Genomic DNA, 27,171 nt, shown 5'->3' on the forward strand with positions numbered 1-27,171 from the left:
AATTTCCTGCTTTTAAGAAACTTGGGCGCTCAAAGAAATCGAACTTGAGGGGTTTCTCCACTTAAGCCTCGCAAACAACCAAAGGTAAAATTGGAAGGCCAATAGGGGGTTTAACAATCTGTACCACAGTGAAGCTCCAAGAATCAGTGCAAGTGGAAAGCTAACAGCAAAAAGGAAAAAATTATCCAGCACTTAAAAGTAAGCCATGAAACATGGGTCCTGGACCTATTTAATGTTTATATTACACCAGTGAATCCAAGCGTCTACCTACCAACAGAAAGCACAATCCTCACTTTTTTAGTATGCAGGAACTTCAAAACCATGTCAGAAGTATCCATGCTCGAGCAATACAAGCTGGAAGCCAAGAGGGCTTTTCCTACACCCTTGTTTCCAAATTTAGGATTTACCAGAAATGGACGGGATTAAATACCTTCCTTTTGCTGAACAATCTTTTTCCTCTGAACACCGGGCACAGCACACTTTCAAATTTGGCAAGTGGAAGAGCCTAATAGACAACATTTTAATCAACCCGGAGTCACAGAGCCAAATTATCGATATGGTAGTCTCCACGAGAATCGAAAGAGACCATGATCAGCTAATTTTCACTTTTATACATTCTACCCCAACCACACTCGCTGGGACATTCCTCTGCAGGAAGACAGCAGGGAAGCTGAGGAAAATTCGGCAGGAAATACATCACCTGGCACCCTAAGAACAGCAAAGACACACATAGCCTGGCCACCCGTAACTACTGTCACCAAGTACATAGTGACATTTTAGACAAGAAGGAAGCATCTAACCAGATTACCATCGAGAAATGTCTCTTTTACCCTTTAAAGAACCCCGGAGCAGACCAGGAGACGCTAGAGACCCGGTGAGAAGTGGAACACCCAAGTTCAGATTTATTTGTGTTAAGCGGTGCACACACCACAGCTCCCGGGGAGTGTATATTCTCATTCGAGCAAGCAGGGTGATTGATTCTGACCCCTGTTTTTTAAGTTCCTTGGCCAATTTACTACAACTAGACATCTGGCCAGTCCATTTGGAGAGATTGCTTCCTCCTTTTACTCACCCATGAAACTGGGATGTCGGCTCATCCAAAGATGGTGTGACTCAGGCTCTGGTTGAAGACACACATGCGGCCGTAATTTGACTCGTATAATCGAGTAGTACGCCGTTGTCTATGGTTACACCGTTTGACGATCGTGAGTCTACAACAGCCATCTCCTGTTTGCAGCGTCTCCCTTTTAATTTGACTCAGATATTTTGGGATCTTTTACTTTGTGGATTTTAACGAAGGAACACGACTATTTCCGATTATTTCACCTATCTGCATAAACACAAGTGTGGTTCGCGACTTAATTACTCTGACAGAAATCTGCTTCCTTCGTATGTTGCATTTTTAGATTTTAACATATATGCCATCTTGAGCTCTACGCTATCGATCATCTGTTGACTGAAGGTGTTCCTAGGATTTCATTTGGACACCCCAGAGTAGTCGTTCTACTTGTAAATACGAACCTCAAGATACATTTTATCAAAACATTCCCTATTGTTAGTTCTCAATTTCACCGCAGTGAAAACCATCATCGTAATATTATGACAGGTCTCTAGAAAGAATACTTTGTGACTCCTGAAGGCGTTCTTTTAACGCCGAAACGCGCGTCGAGTATATTAACAGTCTTCTTTTATAATTCATATGCTTGTTAATTGATTGTTTATTATTCACTGTATGTTTTTAATTCAATACTGTATTCATTGATGATTAGTATGCAATATATGATCTGTTAATTTTATTATGTAATAAATATGAACTCTTTCTGATAGTTTCTTTCAATGCATGTCTTTCTTTGCAACCTTGTCCTTTTTCATTGTTATATTGTTGCCTAGGAATTTATACACACAATTGTTTTCCCTGTCCTAGGAATATTAATATTTCTCACTCAGGGGGTCCTTGTTGTTCACATACCATCGAGAAATGTGCCACACTATTGAGTGAGCAACCCGTTTCGCGGCTGGTTGCTTAGTCAAAATCAACCGAGGCGTTAGGCACCCTCCTATGACCCTTAAAATAGACTGGGCTAACTCAGAATGGCCAAAAATGAAGCAGGCTGTAACACTTACATTAGGAATTAGATGTCACAAGGACGGGGTGGAAGCCTACCTGAACTTATTGAGACAGGAGTACAAGTGTCTTATCAAATATAAAAATGCTCATATACATCTTCAAGCCTGAGTAGCCCTTGAAAAGGCTCTAAGTGAAAAGGACAACGCAAGCTTCGGCATCTGGTTAACTGGTGGATGCGAGAGTCCCACCAGAAACTTGGGCCCTGTCATTACACCTACTGCCTAGGTCAAACGATTTGTAAAAACGTATAAAACTACTGTCTGTAGTAATACCAATGCAACACTGTCTCCTCAGGGCCTTAGCAAGAAAGTCCCTCTTCTAGAAAGACTAGCAGATACCTCACCAGAGGCTACAAGCTGCAAGAAACATGTTTGTGACTTTAGAGAAAAAGAAACCCTTGAAGCGATTTCAACCCAAAACCCAAACAAAGCTCCAAGCCCTGATGGAGTGCCCAGGGATATCTATAGCAACGATCCATTCCTATGGGGCACCTGTGCTAACATCAGTGCTCAATGCAGCCTGGAAAGCTGAGATGGTACTGGCCTTCTGTAATTATAGCCCCCCTTCACAAAAAGGGTGCACATAATGATCCAACTGACTATCGCCCAATCTCGCTGTTAAACGTAGCTGGAAAGATCTATGAAAAGGCCTACTCACTAGACTGGAAACCTGGGTTGGTGAAAAGAGAATACATACTGGATGCAGGATACAATCAGCTCTGCCTTTGGATTACCCAGGCTCTCGACACCCTTATCCCTGCCAGATGGACCAAGGCCCGTATCCACACGGCGAGTCCATGGTACAACTCAGAACTTGCTACCTTGAAAAAGGAATGTAAGAAGGCAGAGAGACGCTGGAGAAAAAATTATGATGCCAGCCTTAAACAAGAGTATGTCCTGCTCCAAAAAACTTACCACCGTAAGGTCTGCAGAATAAGAGCGGCATATTATGCCAGTGAAATCAACAATAGCTCTAACACCTCAAAATCGGTTTTTAAAATTCTGAAAGACCTCACGGCAAAAAAATCGGTCAACACCATCACTACCTCGCCTGACCTCTGCAACAACATGGCTAATTTTTTCACAGATAAAATCAAGAAGATTTACGACACCTTCCCTAAAGGCCCACAGTCACCGGTCACCTTTGATCCTACCAGGCCTTCCCTCACTTCCCTTCCTACACTTGACCGTGAGACTTTCTCTAAAATCTATAGAAAGATTAAATCCGGATCTCCGGCAGATCCCTTAAAGCCTGACCTTTTCTGTGACGCTCATGTACTCATCACAGATCACGTCCGTGACATCATCAATCGGTCACTCTCCACCGCCAGTGTTCCTACCAAATGGAAGCAGGCATGGGTGTCCCCTATTCTAAAAAAACCCACTTTAGATCCCTCACTTCCGGAGAACTTTAGGCCGATCTCCCTGCTCCCTTGGCCTGCTAAAGTGGCCGAGGCACACGTCAATAACATCTTGTCCTACTTCCTCCTCACCAATAACATCCTGGATGACTCCCAACACGGGTTTAGAGCTGGTCACAGCACCGAGACAGCCTTGCTCAGTGTTTCTGAGGACCTCCGTTCCATTCTTGACGCCGGCGGAACTGCAGCACTGGTCCTATTGGACCTCAGTGCTGCCTTCGATACGGTGTCACATGAGGTCCTCCTGACGAGATTGGAGGAAATTGGAGTTACAGGGGCAGCCTTGGGGTGGTTCAGAGACTTCCTGTCTAACAGGTCTTTCAAAGTCTCCACCCCCCCTTACATCTCGAAGGAACATAGCATTGGACAGGGAGTGCCGCAGGGCTCGTCCCTTAGCCCTACCCTGTTCAATGTCTATGTCCGCCCGTTAGCGGAGGTGGCTAGAAGGAATGGAATGGCTTTGGTATCTTATGCAGATGATACCCAGTTGGTGGTGGCTTTGAATAACAACAGTGGTCTGGAAGCCCATCACTTTAAACAGACACTCATTGACATCACCAACTGGATGACTGCGAATTTTCTCCAATTAAACGCCGGTAAAACCGAGATTCTCCTCTTGGGAAAAAATACCGCATCCTGGGGAGATAATTGGTGGCCTGACATTCTGGGCCCACCCCCCAAGCCAAAAGACTGTGTTAAAAATCTAGGTGTCTGGGTCGACTCGGCTCTAAAATATACCATCCACACCAAGAAAGTGGCTGCCACGTGCTTCGGCATTTTACGCAACATCAGGCCCATCCTGAAGTTTTTTGACTGCCGCACCCGCCAGCTCATTGTCCAGGCGACGATCCTTTCTAGACTGGACTATGCCAGTTCTCTCCTTCTGGGAGCGAACTTGGCCGAAACCACCAGACTGCAGAGAGTCCAGAATGCGGCTGCCAGGGCTTTGGTCGGCCTCCCCCGTCATTCTTCAGTCTCAGGAACCTTAAGAAAACTGCACTGGCTCCCGGTGGGAAAAAGGATCCAGTTTAAGGCTCTATGTTTAGCCTTCAAGATCCTCAAAACCGCCTCTCCCCCACTGCTGAGTCCCCTCTTGTCTGAGTATACACCTAGCAGATCTCTCCGCTCAGAGGGACAACATCTAGTGATCATCCCCCGCACTAGACTTGCCAGAGTTGGTGGCCGATCTTTCAGCTTCCTTGCTGCCAAGCTATGGAACAGCTTGCCTGTAACCATACGGGGGATGCAGGATCTCCTAGCCTTTAGAAAGGCCATCAAAACCCATCTTTTCCAATAATCTGTTTTCTCTGTGCACCTTCAATCTGCATTCTGGTCAGCTCGCAGCGCCGGGACGCCCCTTGGCTGGGGCAGCCGCGCGCTATACAAATTCCCATAACATACTGTTATCATTTAAGGCAGGATTCAGAAAAGTCCACAGTACAATTGATCAAGCAATGAGGCCATATAACAAATGTCTAAAATATTATCTTGTAAAAATACAACCTTGTACATGATTTTTATATACATTAAAAGCGGGCTTGATTCAGTCAATCGATCCATCTTGTTGCTAACACTCTTGGAACTGACCCTACCATCCAAACTCGTAACTGCTGGGCAGCATCTACATCACAACAGCAGTCAGATATGGTTTAAAAGGAGAAATTACAACTAGATTTGACATAAAAATGGTGTAAGATAAGTCTGCATCCTTACGCCTCTACTATTTAACCTCTTTATAAATTATGTTGGCAATACCCTCTTGAAGTTGAATTGGGCACTCTCCTCATTAGAGGAGATAAAATTCCGATATTGCTTTTCGCCGATGACGCAGTTCTCATTTCCTGCACTGAGCTGGTGGTGCACAAATTGCTTAATGGTTTTGAGAACTACTGCACAAACAAGAACCTCGTGATAAACATGGCAAAAAACAAATTATTGATAGTGAATTATAGGAAGACTTTGAAGTCAGAGACCGATACTACAACTAGGCATGGGCGGAAAATCCGTTCCGCTCGCGGATTTTGCGGATTTTCGGGAAATCCGCAATCCGCGAGATTTGCGAATTTCCTGCAAAATCCGCAAATCCGCGAGCAGCGGATTTTGCTCGCACTGCTCGCACTGTTCGCGTGAGTTCGCGCCCCGCGAATAAGTGCGAAATTGCAGAAATACGATCTAAGCAAAACTGAAAGTAACTACTTACCAGGTTCAAAAGTTCAGGCACATCATTAGTAGCCATTTCCTGTAGTGCTTCCTGAGGGGCCCCTCCAGAGTTCAGTTGCCAGTTGAAACTATTATGTGACCCTGCTCTGAACCTCAGAATAGTTACACATATGCCACAAAGGTCATGAATTACAGCTAAGGGAGACAAGCAGGAGCCAGGCTGGAAGTTAAAATCCATTAATCAGCCCCTAATTCATTATTGTCAGTTGGGGCAGGGCAGGTGTTGTAACTAATTTTGCAACAATGAAAGCACTTAGCAAGTGCAAAAGATCACTAATCAGGGCGCACTAAGGAAGCAGGTGCCAGCTAAAAAAATATTCTGTGACACATTAATCAGCCCCAAATTAATTCAGGTCACTTGAGGCAGGGAAGGTGTGCTTTGCTTTGCCGAAAATAATGTACACTGGACAACCAGAGGGTGTGGTGATGAAACAGAGGGTGGCATGGGTGGGCCAGAGGGTGGCATGAGTAGTCAGAGAGTGGCAGTGGTGACAGAGAGTGGCAGTGATGAAGAAGAGTGTCCCAAACAGGTTGGACACGTAGAAACAACAAGTTCGCAAAACTTGCGACCCGACAGGTAAGTTCGCAAATTGCGAAATTGTAAAAACCCTCGCGAACTGGCAGAAACACGGGCGAACACAAAAAAAAAAAAATTTGCGGGAATTCGCGGATTTTGCGGATTGCGAGTTCGCAAATCCGCAAATTCGCGGATTGCCAATCCGCAAAATCCGCTCATGCCTAACTACAACTACCTGGGAATCTGTGTTGTTGACAAGCTGACCTGGGCTGCTCAACTATTTAAAAGTGAAGTGACACCGCTCCACTACAGCAATGAAATGCGTAGATTTTTCATAAGTATAGCCGCAGACTGATCTCACCAGCACTTCACACCTACCAAATTAGGGCTTAGGCAGCAAGCCCCTAAGAAGCAGAACTCTGGGGTTAAGAAATAGAAAGGGCCTCTGGAAGACAGAAAACAGCCTTCTCTGGCTGGCACCAGGGACCCCAATGGCAGGAAATGTGCTTGAGGCCCATTACATTATTTTTAGCCCTTAAACTCGTGTTATACTGGGTGCGAATATGGACATAACCCGATCAGGATATCTACCGAAAAGCCATGCACGAAATCTGGTCAAGCATCAGAGGGAGAGGCCTCCCATGGTTCAACCACATCTCAAGAACCCTTCTGTCACCAGGCTACGAGACTTTATGGAAAACCCCAGAGGCTATGACACCTTCAACCCCACAGCTACTTAAGGACAAGTTCTGGGCCTGTATAAAAGTCGAAGAGGGAGACTCACTGATGACACAGTTTCTGACAATCAAATCAATGGCATCTTTTGAAATCTATATGGATAGCCTCTTTCTGGTTGTGAAAAGGTTGCGATTAGTTTTAGTCTTATAATTGCATTCTTGCACATACGGCACTGAACCCTCACGTTCCGTAAAGATAAAATTAGCAGTAGATCCATGTTTTATGTTCTTTTATAACTATATGTTATGTCTTATTCTAATATGTTCACAGTAGAAGAGACAAGATACCTAATGATGATAAAGAGTGGATGACAAGGTTGCACTTTTTTGATCTCAAGCAATAGTATATTCACAAGCAGCCATTACGCGCACCCACTTCTCTTACCTCGCTTCAATGAGGGAGGGGTGAGAGAGGTTGCTTTGCAATGGTTACTCTCTTTCTTTTGGTGATGCAAACAAGTCGTTGCTCGCCTCCCTTTGAGTCCTATTTTTATAAGGTTCCTTACAGTGCTCCTTAGGGCTCGACCCTGAGCCCAACACTTACATTTTAATCTGTCCCTCCCACGCTCCCTTTATTGTTATGCTAGGTGGTCTTCTCACTGCTCCCTTCCCCCAATTTGCCCCCATGGCAAACAGAATCAACAAGAGTCTGGCCAACATTTGTGAATGTACGAACGAACATTATCTAAAGTTTATCTCAGAGAAGACCAAAGCCCCCATTTTTTGGGGCAACTCCTCTCTCTGGTCTAATGCCTGGTAGTCCCCCTACGTAGGTCCCACTGCTTATCTATAGCTCCCCAGGGAAGGAACCTAAGTGTTTTCCTTGACACCTCCATCTTTTTTCATGACACAAATTGCCAGGCTTAACTTAACTTGTTGCTTGATTGTCTCTCTGCTGGATTTATGCACTTCAATTTATTTCACCCTTCCCAAACATTCCATCAATCAATTGCAACTAATCCAAAACAAGGCTGCTGATCTGGTATGAGACTTCCTTGTTTTACAACTACCTCCAAACACCGGTGAGAACGGATCTGGCTCCAAATAGAGACGCAGACTTCTTTTAAAATCATATGTATTTGCCACTACTCCATCCACTGCATTGGCCCCCTGTGCCTTGGCCCCCTGTTCAAGCGGGATCCTCTTTGTTGTTTTCTTTCTTCCTGCTGTCTTTAGTCCCAGAACTCCTGTCTCTTTGAAGTGCCACAAGCACTGTTGAATCGGTAATCATGCGTTCAGTCACCCAGCACCTAACTCTGGAAAGCCATTCCTCTCTTCATTTACGGGATAACTCTGTAGATTCCATTCAGGATCCTGACTTTTCTCACCATGTAGTCTGTCAGTCTCATTTTATCTTTTCACGCGATGTTCCACTGCAATCCGAGTGCTGGAATACCTTGATGATGTCATTGTTGTGGCATAGCAAATCATGCTTATCCATTCATACTACCTGGTACGGACAGTCGCAGAATGGTTAAACTGTGACCAATGTTCTTGCAAGGGTCAGACTGACATCACAACAGTCAAGTGAAGCTTGACCACCCAGGTCTTGACAACTTCGATGTAATGTATGGTGGATTTGTCGAGCGCTACTCGTCACCGTGAGCGTATCCAGGCGCAGATACTGAGGCTCAAAGTAAGTGTGGCCATAGTAGAGTGACAAGGTTGGTAACTTCAATACAGGCATGTACAGGAATATGACTCAGTCACAGAAGAAGGCTTGCCCGTAGCTGTATTCAAATGCTAGGCAGATTGCAGCTCAGGCTGAAGCAGAATCAGTTTGGGCTTCGGTGAGGCAGGAGCAAGTAAAAGAGGCACTAAAGTGAAGAAGGCACTATAGGAAGTTGGGGATGAGGCTGGAGGGAAGTGAAACGGAACAAGAATGACAGGGGGACAGGAGAGAGGAGCAATACGCTCATGCAGCTTAGAGTTTGAGGAGCTTGTTTATTTTAATAAAAATGCAGTATTGAAGCACAGACATAGATGAAAGTCTCCTTTAATCTCTAACAAACTGGAATTGGCATTGTTGGAAGTGTCCTAGTTAGGGAAGCTCTGAACAGTTTCCCTGTGTTGGTGGGATCATCGCAAGGAAGCCTCACTACTCTCCCGTCAATGCCCTTTGTGTCCCTTTGGAGTATTGGTGAGGACAGCTTCCTGCATGCTTCTGTCGTAGTTGCACACTGGGAGGGCCCAATGTGCCAGGCACACTCAGCAACATGAATTAAATGCTTTTAAATACAGCCAGCCATGTGCCCCGACATTAGAGACTTCCTTGGGTGAAGACCACTGCTGTTGCACTGGGAAACCACTCAGAGTGGCTGATGGAGAACTGTAGTTGGCCGGCGCTACTCTGCATGGGGTTTTCGGGAGAACCAGGTTGTTATCCTTGAAGTATTGTAAACTGCCCTCTGGATTTTCAGAGTCTGATGGGTTTAGATCATCGCATATAGTTACATTGGAAGGGTGTACACTGTGACTACTACTACAGAGCAACTTCACAAGTACAGTCTTGTTTTTCCCCACACTCGTTTAATGCCTTAAATGTTTATATTTCTGATTTTATTCGTTTTTGTTCCTTTTGTATAATTAAATAGTTAAGACATTATAAATTGTTAAACTTTAATATTTTTAAATGCAGTCTATATTTAAAATGTTTTTAATCTTTTCCAAATAATTTTCATGAGTGTGTACATAACTAAATATATCTACACATACATATTTTAATAAAAATGTAGGAACATTAAAAAGTATATTTAAACTTTATTATCTGTAGCTACCTGTGAAGTAATGTCCAATGCGACGTGACAACTGAGCAATTATTATCTGTGATCTAAAGTATTGCAATGCAATGCCTCCCAAAGTACTTGCGGCAATGTAATGGGGGTGTACCTGCCTTGCTGGTTCTTCTTGCGCTGCCACACAATTCTGCAGAATTGAATGAAGTAAATTGAGAACAAGAATAGATTTTCATAACAACCTTAGAGTAGCCAGAAGACTCCATCAATAAGGCACGGAGTTTCATTTTTTAGAATCCATCCAGACGTTCCAAAATAAATAAAAACAAAGTGAAAAGGCAGCTTCCAACCAAGTAAGTTGGAAAAATTAGATCCAGGGAAAAAAAGCAAGAAACTACCCAGGAGCTCTATTTTGCTCACAGCTCTGTTCAATGGCATTCATTTCATACAGCCTGTTCCTCCTGTTTGCCAGCTATCCCTACCAAAATAATGTGGTTATATAACTGCTAAAACATTCTAGTTTCATACCTATTTGGCAGCATGAGGCTAGTTTTCAACAGTATCAACCTGTCTTCTCGATTGTGGAACCAACAAATTGCAAGACTAATCTCAGTGATTAGTGTCCCAATAGGCAAAGCACATATTTTGCGGCCATGATTACAAAGCGTGAAATGCATTTTCCAAGTACAACAAACATAATGGTGAGGTGGTTATGTTCAGCCTTAAGGGTTCTAAAGATAACCACAGAAATGCAATGTATCCACTTTAATCCATTCCCTGATGCAGGAAATTGAACCCTTCTGGACAGCACTAGGGAAAAGAGGGGTTTCGTTGAAAAAAATGTATGACTATTCTAATAAGATTCAAAGAGATAGAGCCCTCTATGAAAGATAGGTATTTAATTTGAAAAAAAGTTACATCAAATTCTGGAAATATTTAGAGAGCACTTTATGAAAGAGAAACCTATTTACTGTGTAACTATGTCTGCAAAATTTGTAAGAAATGCCAGCAACACTTCTGATGTTAGACGACAGCAGAACGTCTTCATCATAAAACGAGTTGCCAAGTTGCAGATGTAATCAAATCTGAGCAAGAAGTTTATGTGCATGCTGTTCAAGGTTAGAAGAAATGCTAGAAACAAAACTGGGCAATTTAAATGCTGTTGCATTATTAATTTGCAATATTGTGATGCTGCACTCTTCCAAAATATTAAGTTGTGCTTTGAACTGAATGTAATATTGTTACAATGTATTAATCTAATTAAACAATGGAGAGAGAGAGAGCACAGGCCTCTTTGAAAAACCGAAAGAATAAACTCCAGGCTATGTGACAAGACAAAAAAGAAAAAAACACAAAAACTTCATGCAAGTTTGTTCCATAGTTTGTTTCAGATGACCACTAAAATGGTGTAATGGGGGCATAGCCAATCCGCCTGCAGCAGAGCCCCCAGGTACCACAACCCCAAATATCTGGTGGGTCCGTTGTAGTCCCCGGCCGCCAAGGCCCACCCAACAAGAATTATTCAGCTGCGCCAGCCGGTTTCAGACCTCCAGCAGTAGGCAGGGGGTCCCCTCTACCACATCGCCCCCACCTTCATCCCTGGATCTTGAGGAATTTCCTTCCGTATCCCGCCGAACCTAGTGGACATCGTCATTTGCGGTTGGGCATCCTTTGGCTCCCAGGACCCCACACAGCCCCTGACTTGCCTTCTCTTGCTGCAAGTCCCAGGAGAAAAGTCTGTAGGTCAAGATGAGGCCTGAATCCCTCCTGCATGCCCAGTGCGGTGACAAAGGCACTCGGGCAGCCTACCCTACTGTTGTTTCTTTTTTATCCACCATTCCCAGTGGGGACCGCTGGCTGCACCAAGAGACCGGGGAAAAGCACTCACCGCAAAAACCTCAGGGGCCCACTGTAAGCTTTCTGACCCCATTCTGCACCCTTCAGTAGAGTGCAGACCACTGTTACTAGGCGTGCACTCTCCACTTAAGCACAGCTAGATGCCAGCCCAGCAAGACTACCTGCCACACCTCTGTCCAAACTTCGATGCAATTGGGGGAGGATGCAATAAAAAAGACACCACCATTACATCCTTCCTCCAGAACCCACCTCAGAACAACTCCCACAAGGAAGCACCATCACCCCTGGCATGGCACAATGGACAGACGGCCAACCAATATGACAGCATTCTAACCATCACTAAGAACCTCCTCATTCCAATTTGTCCATTAGATTTGAGATGATATCAAGGGGGTGAAGACAGATCTTCAGCATGACCTTTGCACCCTTCAGTGAGATGTCTTTGTCCTTAGAAAACATGCAGTGCAAACCCAACAAACACTAGACAATCTGAGGAATGTATAAACTTGTTGCAATAGATCCTTCAACTTGAGGATCAACAAATCCACCATGAGCAGAAGTGTGAGGACTTGGAAAATAAGTCATGTTGCAACAATGTAGGCATTTGTGGAGTTCCAGCCACAGTTGCTGATCTCCCTCAATAAGCTCATCTATTCAATGCCAGCATGGAACACTACACAGGAGGAACCTATCCCTATGGACAGAGCCCACAGGTTGGTGCCCTCCCCTGAGATGGGAAGCACCTTCCCGATGTCCTTGCTCAGATACACCGTGCCACACAAAAAGAGGGGATCATGTCCAAAGAATGACAAGGGAGCTCTTTCTCTTTCAACAGTACTCACCTCCTCCTCTTTCAGGATACTATGACCCAAGTGAAGTGTTGCGCCTTCAAACCAGTTACAGACGTTTTGAACTCTAGAGCAACAAAATATTGCTGGACACAGCTTTTCTGTATTGCCTTCACTTGGGAAGTTTGCACACATCTTACAGTCTCCCTAAAAGAAGCTAAACAAATCCTGAACCTACCAACAAATTACCAGGGGGACACCGCACCGAAACTCAGAATGTCTCCTGTGGTGCTGACTCTGGCAGAGAGTGCCAGAAGGCAGCAATATCACTGTCCAAGCGCCACAGATATTGAACACAGCAAAGCCTGACTCCTAGAATACTTTCATAAAACTAGCAAGGACAACACACAATCCTCAGCCTGACTGCCGGTAGAAGTTGATGGCACTCCGTTTGGTGTAGTGGCTCTACTCCGCAGCACAAACAACTGCACTCAATTTTCCTTGCAATGCCAGACTGGGTGGGGACAGGACCACCTCATAACTTCTACATGGTCCACTGACTCTCCTAAACTCTATTTGACACTAGGTCAGGAGGATCCCTCCCTTTCTGGGCACCTCCTATCATCAAGGCGATTCTTCAGGATGTGTCACACACTATGGTTCGTTGGTTTACATGGTTTGTATTTTTTTTAGTTGTTTGTCTTCGTCATTAGGGGTGGGGTACACCACTCACCAACATTTACCTATACAAACTCAAGCGGTGTCCCCTCAAAATAGATAAGCACTCGCTTTCTCCCGGCAGAGCCTTTCAACCATGTCTAATCTGAATAACCCCTTTAAAAGCTTAAGCATCCTCAACAAGCTACTCTGCCTTAAAACTCAAGTCTGTTTCCTGCGGAGAACCCACTTCTTGAACCTAGGTACATGCTGACAACGGTCCCCAAAATTCCCCATACAATACTATGCATCCTCACACACTAAAACAAAGGATGCCACAATCCTACTTCCCTGCTAAGCACCCTTCGTTGAATGCAGTCACCTTTTGGGAGAGGAGGAGTCAGTGGGTGGTGATTAATGGCCTCTAACAAGGCAGCCTTGTATGTCTGGTGTCTATCTACATGCCCAATATGGGACAAGAACAATTCTTGCAATACATTCTCCAGACAATAGTGGCTTTTGTAGAAGACGCCTTCAATAAATGGAGGCAACTTCAATATGGCCCATGCGCCTCTCAAGATAAATCTCACCAGCGCAATGGTGGGACCACAGAACTGTCTGCGGAGCAGTGAGCCTGACTTGCTATTCTTTGCTAACTGGATGCCTGACACACACAGAACCCCCTCACAGTAGATTACTATGACTAATCAGCAGCACACCATACATGTGCCCACATCAACCCCCTCCTCATAGACAGGCGCATGGAGTACACCATATTGGAGGCAGGCCAACACCTACAAACCCTCTCAGGTCACACACCAATAGTCCTGACCCTCCGCTGGGATGGGGGGAGAGATCATGGCCACGGGCGTCTCAACAACTCCCTCCTCCATGACTCGGTTGTGAAGGCAGTAATCCAGGAGACACTCACTTACTACCTCACTCATAACCAAGTAGAGGACATAGACAAACACATAGTTTGGGAGGCCTTCAAGGCGGATGTTTGGGATGCCTCATCTATTTGACAGCCAGGCTAAAATGCATACATGACCTAACTAGATACCAACTAACCCTACAACAGCAACATAAACACGCCCCCTCTAACAAACATTGGCATAGAGTATTGGTGCTACACCATCAGCTACTCACATTAGAGCTAGATTGGCCTAACTATATACTGGTCCACAAAGGAGAATGCTTCCATGAGTTAGAAAAAAAAACAGGCACTCTATAGGCTCACAAACTATGGGTTGAACAACCATGCAGGTTTGGTGGGCCCATAGTTTGCAAGAGTGCCATAGAGTGCCTGGTGAAATCAGGGCAGGCAACGTAATGAATACATTGAATGAGGGTAAACTCCAAGCCTTTCAATCCTCTTATCAACCCTTGTACACAGCAGCATTGACCTCTGCTGAATATAGAGAGGCATCCCTAATTTCTGTCACCCTTACCGGCTCTCAGCAGTTGTGTCTGCGGAACATGATGCTACCATCTCGGCAGCTGAAATCCTTATGGCCATAAGCCATCTCAAACCCTCCATAACACTAAGACAAGACGGATTTACCCCACTCTTCAACAAGCACTTCCCCCTCATCTCCCCCCTGTCCTTATGACCCTCTTCAATTCCCTTACCTGAGAGCAAAGAGCATACACCTGTATAAAAGAAGTGTCTATCACATTAATATCTAAACCAGGCAAAGACCCAAAGCTTTGTCCATCCCAACACCTGACATTCCTTCTAAACACAGACCTGAAACTTTTTTGCCAAGGCCCTAGCCAATAACCTTGACATTGTGATGCCTGCCCTGATCCGCACCAACCAGGGAGGCTTCAAAATTGATCAAATACCCATGAAGAAATGGAGGGTGGCTGTTCTTTCGTCTTAGGATGCTGAAAAGGCATTCAACAAAGTGGACCGCAGAATGTTCTTCAGGGTGCTCAGATGCATCAGTTTGGGCAACAGGGTGAGGGAATGGATTTCAGCAAACTCCTGAAATTGTCAAACGAAGGTGGGAGTCAATGGCCAGTCCTCCAACCCTATCCGGCTCCAATACAGCACTTGGAAGGGCTGCCCCGTCCAGTTCCCTATTTTACCTCTTTTTGGAATCCCACCTCCAGAGTATCAGAAACAACCTGCAGATACATGGAATCTCCTGTTTGCAAGGATACCTTCAGGGTATCCACCATTGCTGATGACATTTTACTTTCTCTCACAGAGCCCCAGCGATATCTCAAAGCTCTGATCTCTGCAGTGGCCAGCCTACAGATCAACGGGATGAAATTTGAAGGCCTGATCCTAGTGGGTGGGAACACACTTGCAGAATAGCAAAACCACAACTACGCTGTTCTGATGGACGGCAAACTCTATCACATACCTGGATATGTAATTGACACCCAACCTTTTCATCTGTACCAAACTCAACATCGAATCCCTTCTGCACAAGGCTAAAACATAACTATCACCTGGAGAAACTACTCACTCTCATGTGTGGGACGTATAGCGTTTCTTAAAATTACTATTCAAATGTGCACTCCTATACCTCTTTCAATTCATACCCTTACCAATCCCCAAGGAGGATATCACCCGTCTTCAAGCTGCCTGCTTGTCCTACATGTGGGGGCCCCAGATTATTCTTTCAGATTTACACCCGACACCCTGATGAGGGAGGACTGAGAGTGCCGGATTTACTCTGCAACTGTCAAGCATCCCAACTATGATATTCGATTAAATGGCTCAAGGGCGAACTGATAAACCCTGGTGCTTAATAGACTAGAACCTTGCATCTAAACCACTAAACAAAGTCCTGTGTGTACCTAGGGCTACTAGAGGCAGACTCATGTACATCTTCACAGTCAGTATAGCCACTCTAGCAGTCTGGGACTCGATCACCACCAAGCAGGGCTTTACCTCCTTTCCTCTCACACCCATCTTAGGGAATCTCGAGTTCACTCTGGGATCAGCAGAATTAGCTTTCTGGATCAAGAGAGAAAAGGGTTGCTTTCATCTACGGGACTTCTTCACGGAGGACCAAGTGAAGACCTTCGAGCAGCTCAAGCTTGACTACGGGATACTTGAGTCTGAGCGTTTCTACTACCTTCAGCTTTGCCACCAGGTCTCGCACAGCAGCATTAAATCACAGGCAACTAAGACCCTCACTCCATTCGAAAAGTTTCCTAACGCCTCACTTCCTTAACACACTTGATCTCCAATGCCTATAGCCTTCGAAATACCCAGAGATCAATAACCAAAGCATCATTCCAACTGTGCTAGGAGGGAGATCTGAAGATTACCTTAAACACTAAACAATGTCAGGAAGTGTTCCACTTCAACAGCAACTTTGCCCACCACTAACAGGGCAGAGAGATGCTTTATAAACTTCTGTACTGTTGGCATCTCACATCTCATTACCTACATGTTATCAACACCGTTCACGCTGAGGCAAATTGATATCGATCTGGTGGCATCAGCACTCTCATACACATCCTCTGGTCCATCCCCTACCTGGAAGAGTTTAGGAATGACATCTTCTCAGCAATTTTTCAGATTCATGGCCGATAATTAGACACATTTTCCGAATTCCCAATCCTAGACAGATCTGCTGATGGATTTTACACACTCCACAGTGGGTAAATGAATATCCCACCCTTTTATTGCTACAACACACTCAATAATTTCACTTTGGGAAAAACCCATCAACCCTACATATGAACATGGGTGCCACAAGCAGTGGCACCTGCCGAGGCACAAAATAATTGCCTGTGACTTGGTAGACAAATTGCAGCTTTTCCACAAATTATGGGACCCAGTTCTTGCCTCATGAACTCTGACTTCCATGGCAGGATTTGTCCTCAGAGACTCTGCCTTGGGCCTACTTGATACACTATTGCCTCATTTTGGTTTACCTCACACCGTTGATCTCGATGCGTATGTCATAAGATGTGAGTAACCAGGTATGGTGGTAGGGAGGTTATGATTGTTGTGTTGGAAAGCTAGTTTGGAAGGAACTATATGTGTGCCACTATATGCGAAACTACATTAAAAATGACTGAATAATTGAAAATGGTGTAAAAACTTCTATACCAATTCTAATTCCCTATGATAAATATTGATTGAAACGTTTCAATAAAATGGAAATATCTGGATGAGGCGTACAACATAGGATGCTTAACTATATGGAATAATTTATGATTATTGACCTTTTCTTGTCAATAAAAGGTAGTTGTGACCAGGTTATCACACAATGTCATTAGTTCAAAAAGTATCCCTGAATCAAGGACACGTTTGACTGATCAACTGAAATAATTACCCAACAACCAAGAGTTTGTAAATTTTTCACAGAAATCTGTAATGGACGTTCATGCATCTTACCTGGAAGTGCTGTGATAAAGTCCCTTTGCAGCATAGGCATAAGGTAAGAGTTAATATGTCCATGCTGGTAATGGCACATTCGCGATATCAGGTGTTCCACAAACGCTACTTGATCGGATTCCGACCACTGCTCAAACAACTTCATGCACAAATATTTCTCCTTTTCAAAGTTTGCGGGATGTTTTCTCTGCTTGGGCATAATCACACTCGAAGTGCCATCGGCAAGAACGGTCTGTGGAGTCAAAGGAAAAACAAGCGTGCGTGAATATAAGATCTGCAGACACTCCAGTTTTAGGAAGACATCTGCTACACAACAGGAAATGACAACAATATTGAGAACCTTGAATTAGGTTAAGATAGGCCATCCATATTCCACTGACAACCAGCACATTATTGACCCATGCTTGCAAATGAGTGTGTATGAGCAAGAAGAATGATCGGTGAGACATCACTGGCCTCATGTTACCAAAGACTCGAACACTGGCACAATAACTAGGACAGATGGATTGCATTATCGATTTTGATAATATGTAAGTATTTTAAAGAAAGAAGCTTACAAGAGGTACAGAATGGACACAGAAGGTTGATATTCTCATACTTAATATTTTGAAATCCAGGTTGCTGACATTCCCACGCCAGTTGGGGGCTTGGACACTCCCTTGTTGAACGATAACGTGTAATGCACAGGCTATTCCAGCATGGGATACCAGGACACATTCTACTCATGGAAATGCCCTGGGTATCTCTTTTACCTCAACCAAAGAAATTTCCAATCAATTATGAGTGATGACCTCTCACACTTCATCAGTGAATCCTGGCTTGTATTGGGTGCTCAAGAGCTACTGGGTGCCGCTGGACCACTGTCTTTGGATCTTTTCTCTAAAAGGTTGACAGAAAAGTAGCGTTTGTATCAGAATCATGTACATCTGCTATGACTGGGAAGAAAGAAATCTCAGACTAGCTCTCCATCAAAAGTACCTTCATTAAATGTATAAATGCTAAACAGCTCCAGCCACGCGTAATATCATGGAAAAACTTTCCAAATTGAAAAATCTATTTCAAATATAGACAATGTTTCATTTGCCTCCCTAAAGAAAACACTTTCTGACTTTTTTTAATGCGCAATTAGAATAAGAAAGAATATGTCATGTGTTGGATTAAATTCTAAATGGAAAAATGCAGGAACTGTGAAGAGATCCGCAGAAGCCTCATTAAAGAGACAATCTACAGTGCACTTCAAGGCAGCAGTTTTCTGCAACGTCCCAGAATGAAGTGCAGTGACAGTTATCAGTTCATTCTGAAGTGCAAGTGAGTGAGAGAAAAAATGTCATTAGCTATGCTGAGGGGTTTGATGAGTAGATTATTAAATAAATGTACATGCACAAGATGGGTAATTAGGATTGCAGGCAAGGGATGTTGTCTTTCACATCATGTAATGTCATGAACATCAAAGAATCCAGCTAGTTTATTCCGGTAGTGCTAGAGAAAATTCAAGCTAAAATAGTGAAAGAAAGTGCACATAAATGCAGCTCTGCAAGCTCTCATGGAGCCCTGAAACTCTTGTGTTCGTGGATTTGGACCGAGCTCAGTCCGTACTGCTCAACCCGGTAAAGTGGGTTCCCATTGCTGGCCCTCTGAAACTTATGCAAAGAGGAACTAGTCTAATGAATACAGTAGAAGCTGTTTTAGTTGCACTGAAAATGGGCACAAAGCCATCTAGAGGGCTCGTCTAGAAAAAACACAAAATAAGTAATATCATGAAAGGATAAGACAATATTTTGAAAGTACAGGTCTGGTCAAGGGACAACTTTCAGTGGTAATATCCTTTGTATATTTTTGTTCACTCAACTGAAAAGACCTCCTAAACTTAAAATCGGTCTCTGACCTCCTTGAGAATGTTTATGCAATCTAGAGCCGGATACAGGTGTCCAATGTGCAGCTACACAGGACCATGAAGAGTAAACACAAGTGATGATGGAGGGAGCAGAAGTGGAACGCTGCTCCCTCTTCAGGAAGCATAATACACTTTTCGGCTGATGAACTAATTACTGTTCAGCATTAAAGGAAAAGCAGGCTTCAATTAACTATCTGTATCGCAGAGGCAGCCGCACCCCCCGCAGGGGGGGGAGGCTTAGAGGCCGGTGCCATAACCCATGCGGTGCCCACCGGTGGGGAAACTGGTTCTGGGCGCCTTAAAGCGCCCAGGAACCAGTGGAAGCGGAGTGCGCACCAGCCCGCTCCGACCGGAAGTGACCCATGACATGGGCGCCCCTAAAGGGCGGCCAATGGTCACCCTGGCTTGTTTTGAACGCCCCAATCAGGGGGGTCCACCTGAGGCCCCTATGGAGGGGTCAAGGGGATTTAAGTCACCGCCTCTCCCAGCAAGGACATAACTTCTGGGAGCTGGGAGAGCGGCGCAACAACATAACAATTGCAGCGGAAGGACCACAGCGGAAGGCGAAGCCCTGTCGGTGAACACCGGGGCTCGGAAAGAAAGAAGAGTCAACAGCCAGCGGTGCGCCGAAGCTTCTCCCCACCTCCTCGTGTCAGCAGAAGCAGCCTCTCAGCGTGCAGTGTGCCGCCCGGAGGCAGAAGTTGCTGCGGAGCGTGATTGTGAAGCCCCTCTCCGGCCTTATCAGTTTTGGCGCCAAAGGACGCGGTCACGACACCCAGCGCAGCCAGACGAAGTCCGGAGCTGTTTGCGGAGTCGAGATCTGCGGGAAGAAGTACGTACGGTGAGGACGTGGTTGCTCGCTCGGTAAGCACCAGCTAAGCCCCACGAAGAAAGCAAACGCGACAGCCCGACCCAGTCCTACCTCTGTCAGCTCCCTCAGACATAGCGCGCACTGGGCCGCTACGAAGAAGGGAGAACAACCTTGCAGGGCAGAGGGGTCGGGGTAGGCCGGAAACAGGCACCGGTGCGGAGCGAAGCGGAGCACTGCACCCGCTCTCCGGTGCCGCCAGAAGGCGCGGTGCTCATTCCCGCCTCAGCGACCCCACCAGACGATAAAAAGCGAGCAGAGAGCCTACCTGACCCCCGCAGTCCCGGATCAGGACATCCACCTCTCTCCGCTCGAGCAGCGCTAGCGGGGCATAGTAGTGAATTGAGCCCGCACGGACTCCCCCTCCCAGCTTCAACCACGTGGGGATCGGAGCGTGTTGGCAGAGCGCGCCCCCGTCAGATCTCACGCATCGGGCGGAGTGTGACCATAGAAGGAGCGGCAGACAGCTACGCTCAGAGCCCCGTCAAAGCACACGCATCGGGCGGTGCCCCACCAACGGCCTGACGCAGGGACTCTGGGACAACAGAGACAAGCACGCGGCAAGTCAAGGGGTCGGGTACAGAGGCCGAACGGCTAGCAGGCGGGGGGGAGTAACAGGAAAGGTCAGCCCAGCTCCTTGGCGTCCGACAGACGGGCGGCAGCTACACTAAGGAACCATGGCAGAGGGTCAGTCCGAAGAGGTTGCAGAGCTGCTGAAAAGGATACGTGAGGTATCGGCCATCCACGGAAATGACTGGCTGCAGCCTCATTTGGACCTGGGGAAGGATAACAGACTGGAGGACCTGGCAGAGGAGGAAGCGGGCCCTTCAGCACCCAAGAAGCGCAAATGCACGCCACTGAAGAAGGCATCCAAGAAGAACCCCCCGAAGAAAGAGCGCCAGAAAGCCCCTCCGCCACGGCTCGACGATGGGGATCAGAGCGAGGCGACTGGCAGCACAGCGAATGGTGAGCATATCAGTAACATTGTGAAAGAGTGCTTAAAATCACTGGCGCCAGCATGGCTTAATGGCACAGGGCAGGGGATAGCTGGGCCCAGGGAGCAGCGCGCAGAAGAGGCGGCAGGCATGTCATGGCATATGGTCGACCCAGGGTGGGCGCGCCAGGCAAGGGTGCAGGAGCACGTGGGTTAGTCAGCACAGGGCGAGCAAATTTCCCCAGTATCTGGTTGGGGGTACGGAGCCACGTCAGGGAGCCCAGCGCTGGGTGGGCTAGTCACTGACCCTTACACCAGGCCATCCCCCGGCCCGGCGTCCTTGACAACAAAGGCCACCGGCCTAGCATGCCTCATCCCCCTTGCAGTGAAGGAAAGAATATGGCGCAAGGAATTCATAGGCATATTTTCACTACTCGAGATACAACTCGAGGGCCTGGACCTCACCACGTGTGACAGGAAAGAGGAGGACAGGAAGGGAAGGTGCGCCACCAGAAAGGAGCGTAACTTTGAAAATTGGTTGGATGCATTCAGAATGATGGCATGTATTATAGTGGAGAAGTTCCCCCACTGCGCTGCAGATTTATGGTTATATGAGGCCAATATCCATTTAGCACAGAGGCAGTTCCCTGGGGAGGCGTGGCTGGAATATGATAAAGGTTTTAGGCTGAATATGCAGAGGCATCCTGAGATAGAGTGGAACGAGGAGGATGTCTCAGGTTTCATTCACAAAATGCTCGCAGCTAAAGAGGTGAAATCTTGGGCAGGTAGAAACGACCAGTCCTTTCGGAGTTCTTACCAGAAAGGTAGGGGCAGGACATATCAGAGGCAGAACACAGGGAGATCTCACTTACCAAACAAAGCCAAAGCCATCTGTTGGAGATATGACGCGGGGAATTGCTCATGGGGCTCTTCATGTAAATTCCAACACGCATGTTCTAGCTGTGGAGGCAGGCACGCTGCGGCGTCATGCAAGGGGGCAAGCGTGAGTCAAAGGGAGACAAAAAAGAGAAGAGCAAGAAGCATTAGCCGCAAGGCAAGTAGAGGGGGTGACCTGGTAGACATTAGAGATTGCCAGCTGGCCAGATCCCCTATTAATATACAACAGCTGCGCAGATTGGCAAACAAATATCCGAACAGAGCAGACGCCAGGGTGCTGGTGGAAGGATTTGAGGAAGGATTTGTCATCCCATTTAAGGGCCCATTACCACTAGAGGGGGCAAACAACCTAAAATCAGCGATGCAGCACCCGGAGGTGGTACGCGCCAAACTAGCAAAAGAAAAGTCTTTGGGCAGAATTGAGGGCCATCTCCCAAAGGAACTACACTGAGGCATAGTGGTCTCTCCCCCGGGGGTGGTCCCCAAGAAGGAGCAGGGTCAATTTAGATTAAAACATCACCTATCATTTCCTGAAGGATCATCCGTGAATGACGGAATAGCTCCTGAAGCCTGCTCAGTGGGTTATGCATCAGTGGACAACGCAATTGAGTTAGTAAAAGCGACAGGAAAGGGATCCCTCATGGCCAAGGCAGACATCGAATCTGCTTTCCGCCTGTTGCCCATCGACCCCTCAAGTTTTCACTTACTGGGTTTCCAGTGGGAGGGGGACATGTTTGTTGATAAGGCCATGCCCATGGGCTGCGCCATATCATGTGCGTATTTTGAGCGGTTCGCTACCTTTTTGGAGTGGGCTCTCCATGACTGTCACCAGGAAGGCGGCAAATTGCAATACCTGGATGATTTCCTGTTCACGGGGCCAGCGGGCTCCCCCATGTTTGGTAGCGCGCTGGCAGCTTTTGAGGGGCTGGCCAGGACCCTTGGGGTCCCCCTGGCAGCAGAAAAAACGACAGGCCCAACCACAAGACTCACTTTCCTAGGCATAGAACTGGACTCCATTGCAGGGACAGCCAGGCTGCCTGCAGACAAAGTGAAGGAATTCAGGGAGGAGGTGGGCAGGTTGTGGGGCCGGAGCAAAGCCACCCTCCGTGACATTCAAGGGGTGATAGGAAAGCTGAACTTTGCAGCCAGGGTGATCCCCACCGCCAGGGTATTCTCCAGGCGCCTGACACAGCTGATATCAGGCGTCATCCACAGACACTACCACATCCGGTTGGGTGCGGGTGTAAAACAGGACCTGCGGATGTGGGACGAGTTCCTTCAGGACTTCAACGGGGTGTTGATCTGGAGAGAGGGATGGGATGGCCAAGCAGATAGCCCTCTTCACTGACGCAGCCGGAAGCCTGGGCTTCGGGGCAATCCTGGGGAAACGATGGTGTGCGAGCCAGTGGTCAGACAGGTGGCATGCGCAAGGGGTCACCAAGAATATCACATTCCTTGAGCTTTTTCCAATAATAGTGGCTCTGACAATCTGGAAGCAGGAATTAAAAAACATGAAGCTAACCCTATGGTCAGACAACAAGGGGGTAGTGCAGGCCATTAACAGAGGCGCAGCGAGATGCCCTGACACGTTGAGGCTAATGCGGCAGTTAATTAAATTACAGCTGGAAGGGAATTTGGAGCTGAAGGCTCCCCACGTGCCAGGGGCAGAGAACACGGCGGCGGATGCACTGTCCCGGTCCCAAATGAAGAGATTCAGAGAGCTGGTCCCTGGGGCAGACAAGGAGATGACCCCTTTCCCGACATACCTTTGGGACCTGGGGGGGTAGACCTATCCAGACTGGTAAGGCACTCACTCACCCCGGAAGCAACCAGGAGATACAAGAAATGCGCAAGTACAGTAATGAGAGTGGGGGGCATAAAGTCACTTGATGACAAGGCAGGGACACGTACAGCAGTAGAGAAGTTTGTGCAATGGGCATTCAACGCCAAGAAGACAAGATCACGGGCACAGGCACATCTGTCCGCCATTGCCCATTTTGCCAAGCTCCACACGGGGGAGGATCCCACGGCCTCCCCATATCTAAAGACAGCCTTGAGAGGTTGGAGGAGAGTTGAGGGGACAAAGAAAGACAACAGGCGCCCCATTGACTTCGGCAAACTGGGCCAGCTCCTGGGTGCTTTAGTAGGAATCATTTCAGACAAATATGAGCTACTGCTATTTAGAGCGGCATTCACCACGGCCTTCTTTGGCGCTTTTCGCATCAGCAAGATAGTTGCGCCCAACAAGACAGATCCGGCGCAGCGATGCCTATAGGCTAGGGACATCAAACCAATGGCAAGTGCCGTGGAGATCACATTGAGGCAGTCTAAGACAGACAAGGCTCGAAAAGGCGTGACGATACGTCTGCATTGCATTCCAGAGGCTGGGCTCTGTGCGGTATGCTGGCTATTCAAATACATGGTGGCCCGCCCGGCTGGCGAGGGCCCCCTTTTCAAGCATCAGGATGGAAGGAACCTGAGAAAGTTTCAATTCGCGGCTGTGGTGCGCCAGGGTCTCGGAAAAGCCGGGTTTCACCCGGCGTCTTTTGCCCCTCACTCGTTCAGGATCGGCGTGGCTACCACAGCATCCCAGCATGGCATGCCGGAGGACAGGATCCAGGCCGTGGGCAGATGGCGATCGAGGGCTTACAAGTCTTTCATACGCCCACATCTGGTATAAAAAAAATGGAAGAAAGGGGGATGGGGGGCAGTCACTTTGGGATGCCGCACGACAGGGTGCTGGGAGGCCACCCTCCTCCTACACGCCCCCACATTACAGACAGCAAACCCGGTGCGCAGCATGCCACCATAACTGAATTCTTTCTCTCAGCCAAACCCGGTGCGCAGCAGGCCACCTTAACGGAATTCTTTCTCTCGGCAGGAGGACGCCCGTGGCTGGTTTGGGTGGTGGGATATTCATTCGTGTCCAGAATGGAGTCTTGGTGGTGGCGGTCGGGGCACAAAGCGGCGAGCAGACCCAAAGCGACGTACATCCGTTGGATAGGGCAACCAGGGATGAGATGGGAGCAGCTACTGCCAACGTTGGACAGCCTCCTGGCAGACTCGGCGTGGCATCCTGACGCCCTGATCATTCACCTCGGAGGCAACGACCTAACAAAGCGCAAAGCGGTGGGGCAGGCCATCCAAAGGGATCTCACCAAGGCGGCAACATGGTTGGGCCCCATGACGGTGGTCTGGTCGGAAATGACCAGCAGGAGGCACTGGAGAGGTGCTGACTCCAACAAGGCGGTGGATAATGCAAGGAGAAAATTGAACATTGCAATGCACAAGTTTTGCTCCACCAACGGCCTGGAATCAATCAGGCACGGCCTCATCCACCCGGGACGCCCGGAGCTTTATGGCCAGGACGGGGTGCACCTCTCTGACAGAGGGATGAAGGTCTTCTGGGATAACCTATGGGGTGCAATGGTGCTCGCAGGTTGTAGATAAAAAATAAAAATAAAAAAACAACACGAGAAGCCACGAACCAGGGGCGGGGGGGAGCCGCAGAAAGACGTGAGCCTCCCTGCGGCATGGCGGAAATCCTACAATGGTTGGCTAAGGAAACACACCGGCGGGCGGTGTGTAGGAGGAGGGCCACTCACTTTTGAATGCCGCACGGCAGGGTGACGTGGCAGCACCAAGGAGGGGAGTAGCAGGAGGAGACGGCACTCCCGGCCCAGACCCTGCCGGACGGCAGGGCGCAAATGGAAGCGAGCTGGGGACCTAACTCCAGAGAGAAAAGCTTCCCTCCATGACACGCAGAAGGCGTGGGCGACCAACCACTGGAACACCAAGGACTGACAAGGAACTGGTTTTGTACAGTGCCATTTACGAACTAAGGAGTAAACAAAAGACTGACACCTGTTCTCACAAGATGGTATCATGCATTGTATATGACATGTATGATTGATGGGTACAGTTCGCAAATGGAAAATTGCATAACCAGTATGTGTTTTAATATTAATAAAACTGCGGCCAACAACGACCATCACTAATAACCGGTATTGTTGGCTGACATTATTTCAAGAATGGCATGCGGGCATTCAGGGGGGGGGGGGAGAGAGGCCGGGGAGTTGCTGTTGGGTACCCACGGAATGGGCACGTGCAGGGGTTATCGCAGAGGCCGCCGCACCCCCCGCAGGGGGGGGGAGGCTTAGAGGCCGGCGCCATAACCCACGCGGTGCCCACCGGTGGGGAAACTGGTTCTGGGTGCCTTAAAGCGCCCAGGAACCAGCGGAAGCGGAGTGCGCACCAGCCCGCTCCGACCGGAAGTGACCCGTGACCTGGGCACCCCTAAAGGGCGGCCAATGGTCACCCTGCTTGTTTTGAACCCCCCAATCAGGGGGGTCCACCTGAGGCCCCTATGGAGGGGTCAAAGGGATTTAAGTCACCGCCTCTCCCAGCAAGGACATAACTTCTTCGAGGAGCTGGGAGAGCGGCGCAACAACATAACAATTGCAGCCCCACCCACCCACACCTAAGGAACAGCAAAGTCGCAGTGCTGGACAATGGCAGGGGCGTTTGCGGAAATCCTACAATGGTTGGCTAAGGAAACACACCGGCGGGCGGTGTGTAGGAGGAGGGCCACTCACTTTTGAATGCCGCACGGCAGGGTGACGTGGCCGCACCAAGGAGGGGAGTAGCAGGAGGAGACGGCACTCGCGGCCCAGACCCGGCCGGACGGCAGGGCGCAAATGGTAGCGAGCTGGGGACCTAACTCCAGAGGGAAAAGCTCCCCTCCATGACACGCAGAAGGCGTGGGCGACCAACCACTGGAACACCAAGGACTGACAAGGAACTGGTTTTGTACAGTGCCATTTACGAACTGAGGAGTACACAAAAGACTGATACTGTTCTCACAAGATGGTGTCATGGATTGTATATGACATGTATGATTGATGGGCACAGTTCGCAAATGGAAAATTGCATAACCAGTATGTGTTTTAATATTAATAAAACTGCGGCCAACAACGACCATCACTAATAACCGGTATTGTTGGCTGACATTATTTCAAGAATGGCATGCGGACATTCAGGGGGGGAGAGGCCGGGGACTTGCTGTTGGGTACCCACGGAATGGGCACGTGCAGGGGTTATGTAGATCACAGTAGATCAGCTTGAAAATGGTTTCCCATGGAAAAGAAATT

General features: G+C 47.6%; 1 protein-coding gene across 2 annotated transcripts in view; it reads right to left on the reverse strand.

Annotated features, from left to right (window-relative positions):
• The window catches only part of BTRC (beta-transducin repeat containing E3 ubiquitin protein ligase), a 1,268,207-nt gene that overhangs the window by 421,644 nt on the left and 819,392 nt on the right, over window positions 1–27,171 (reverse strand). For both annotated transcript variants that reach the window (XM_086922668.1, XM_086922669.1), the window contains one exon: window positions 17,429–17,660. In XM_086922668.1, the coding sequence (XP_086778794.1) occupies window positions 17,429–17,660 (232 nt within the window). The remainder of the gene's footprint in view (window positions 1–17,428; window positions 17,661–27,171) is intronic.

The sequence above is a fragment of the Lissotriton vulgaris genome, chromosome 5 (genome assembly GCF_964263255.1).
Source record: "Lissotriton vulgaris chromosome 5, aLisVul1.2, whole genome shotgun sequence".
Lineage (NCBI taxonomy): Eukaryota > Metazoa > Chordata > Amphibia > Caudata > Salamandridae > Lissotriton > Lissotriton vulgaris.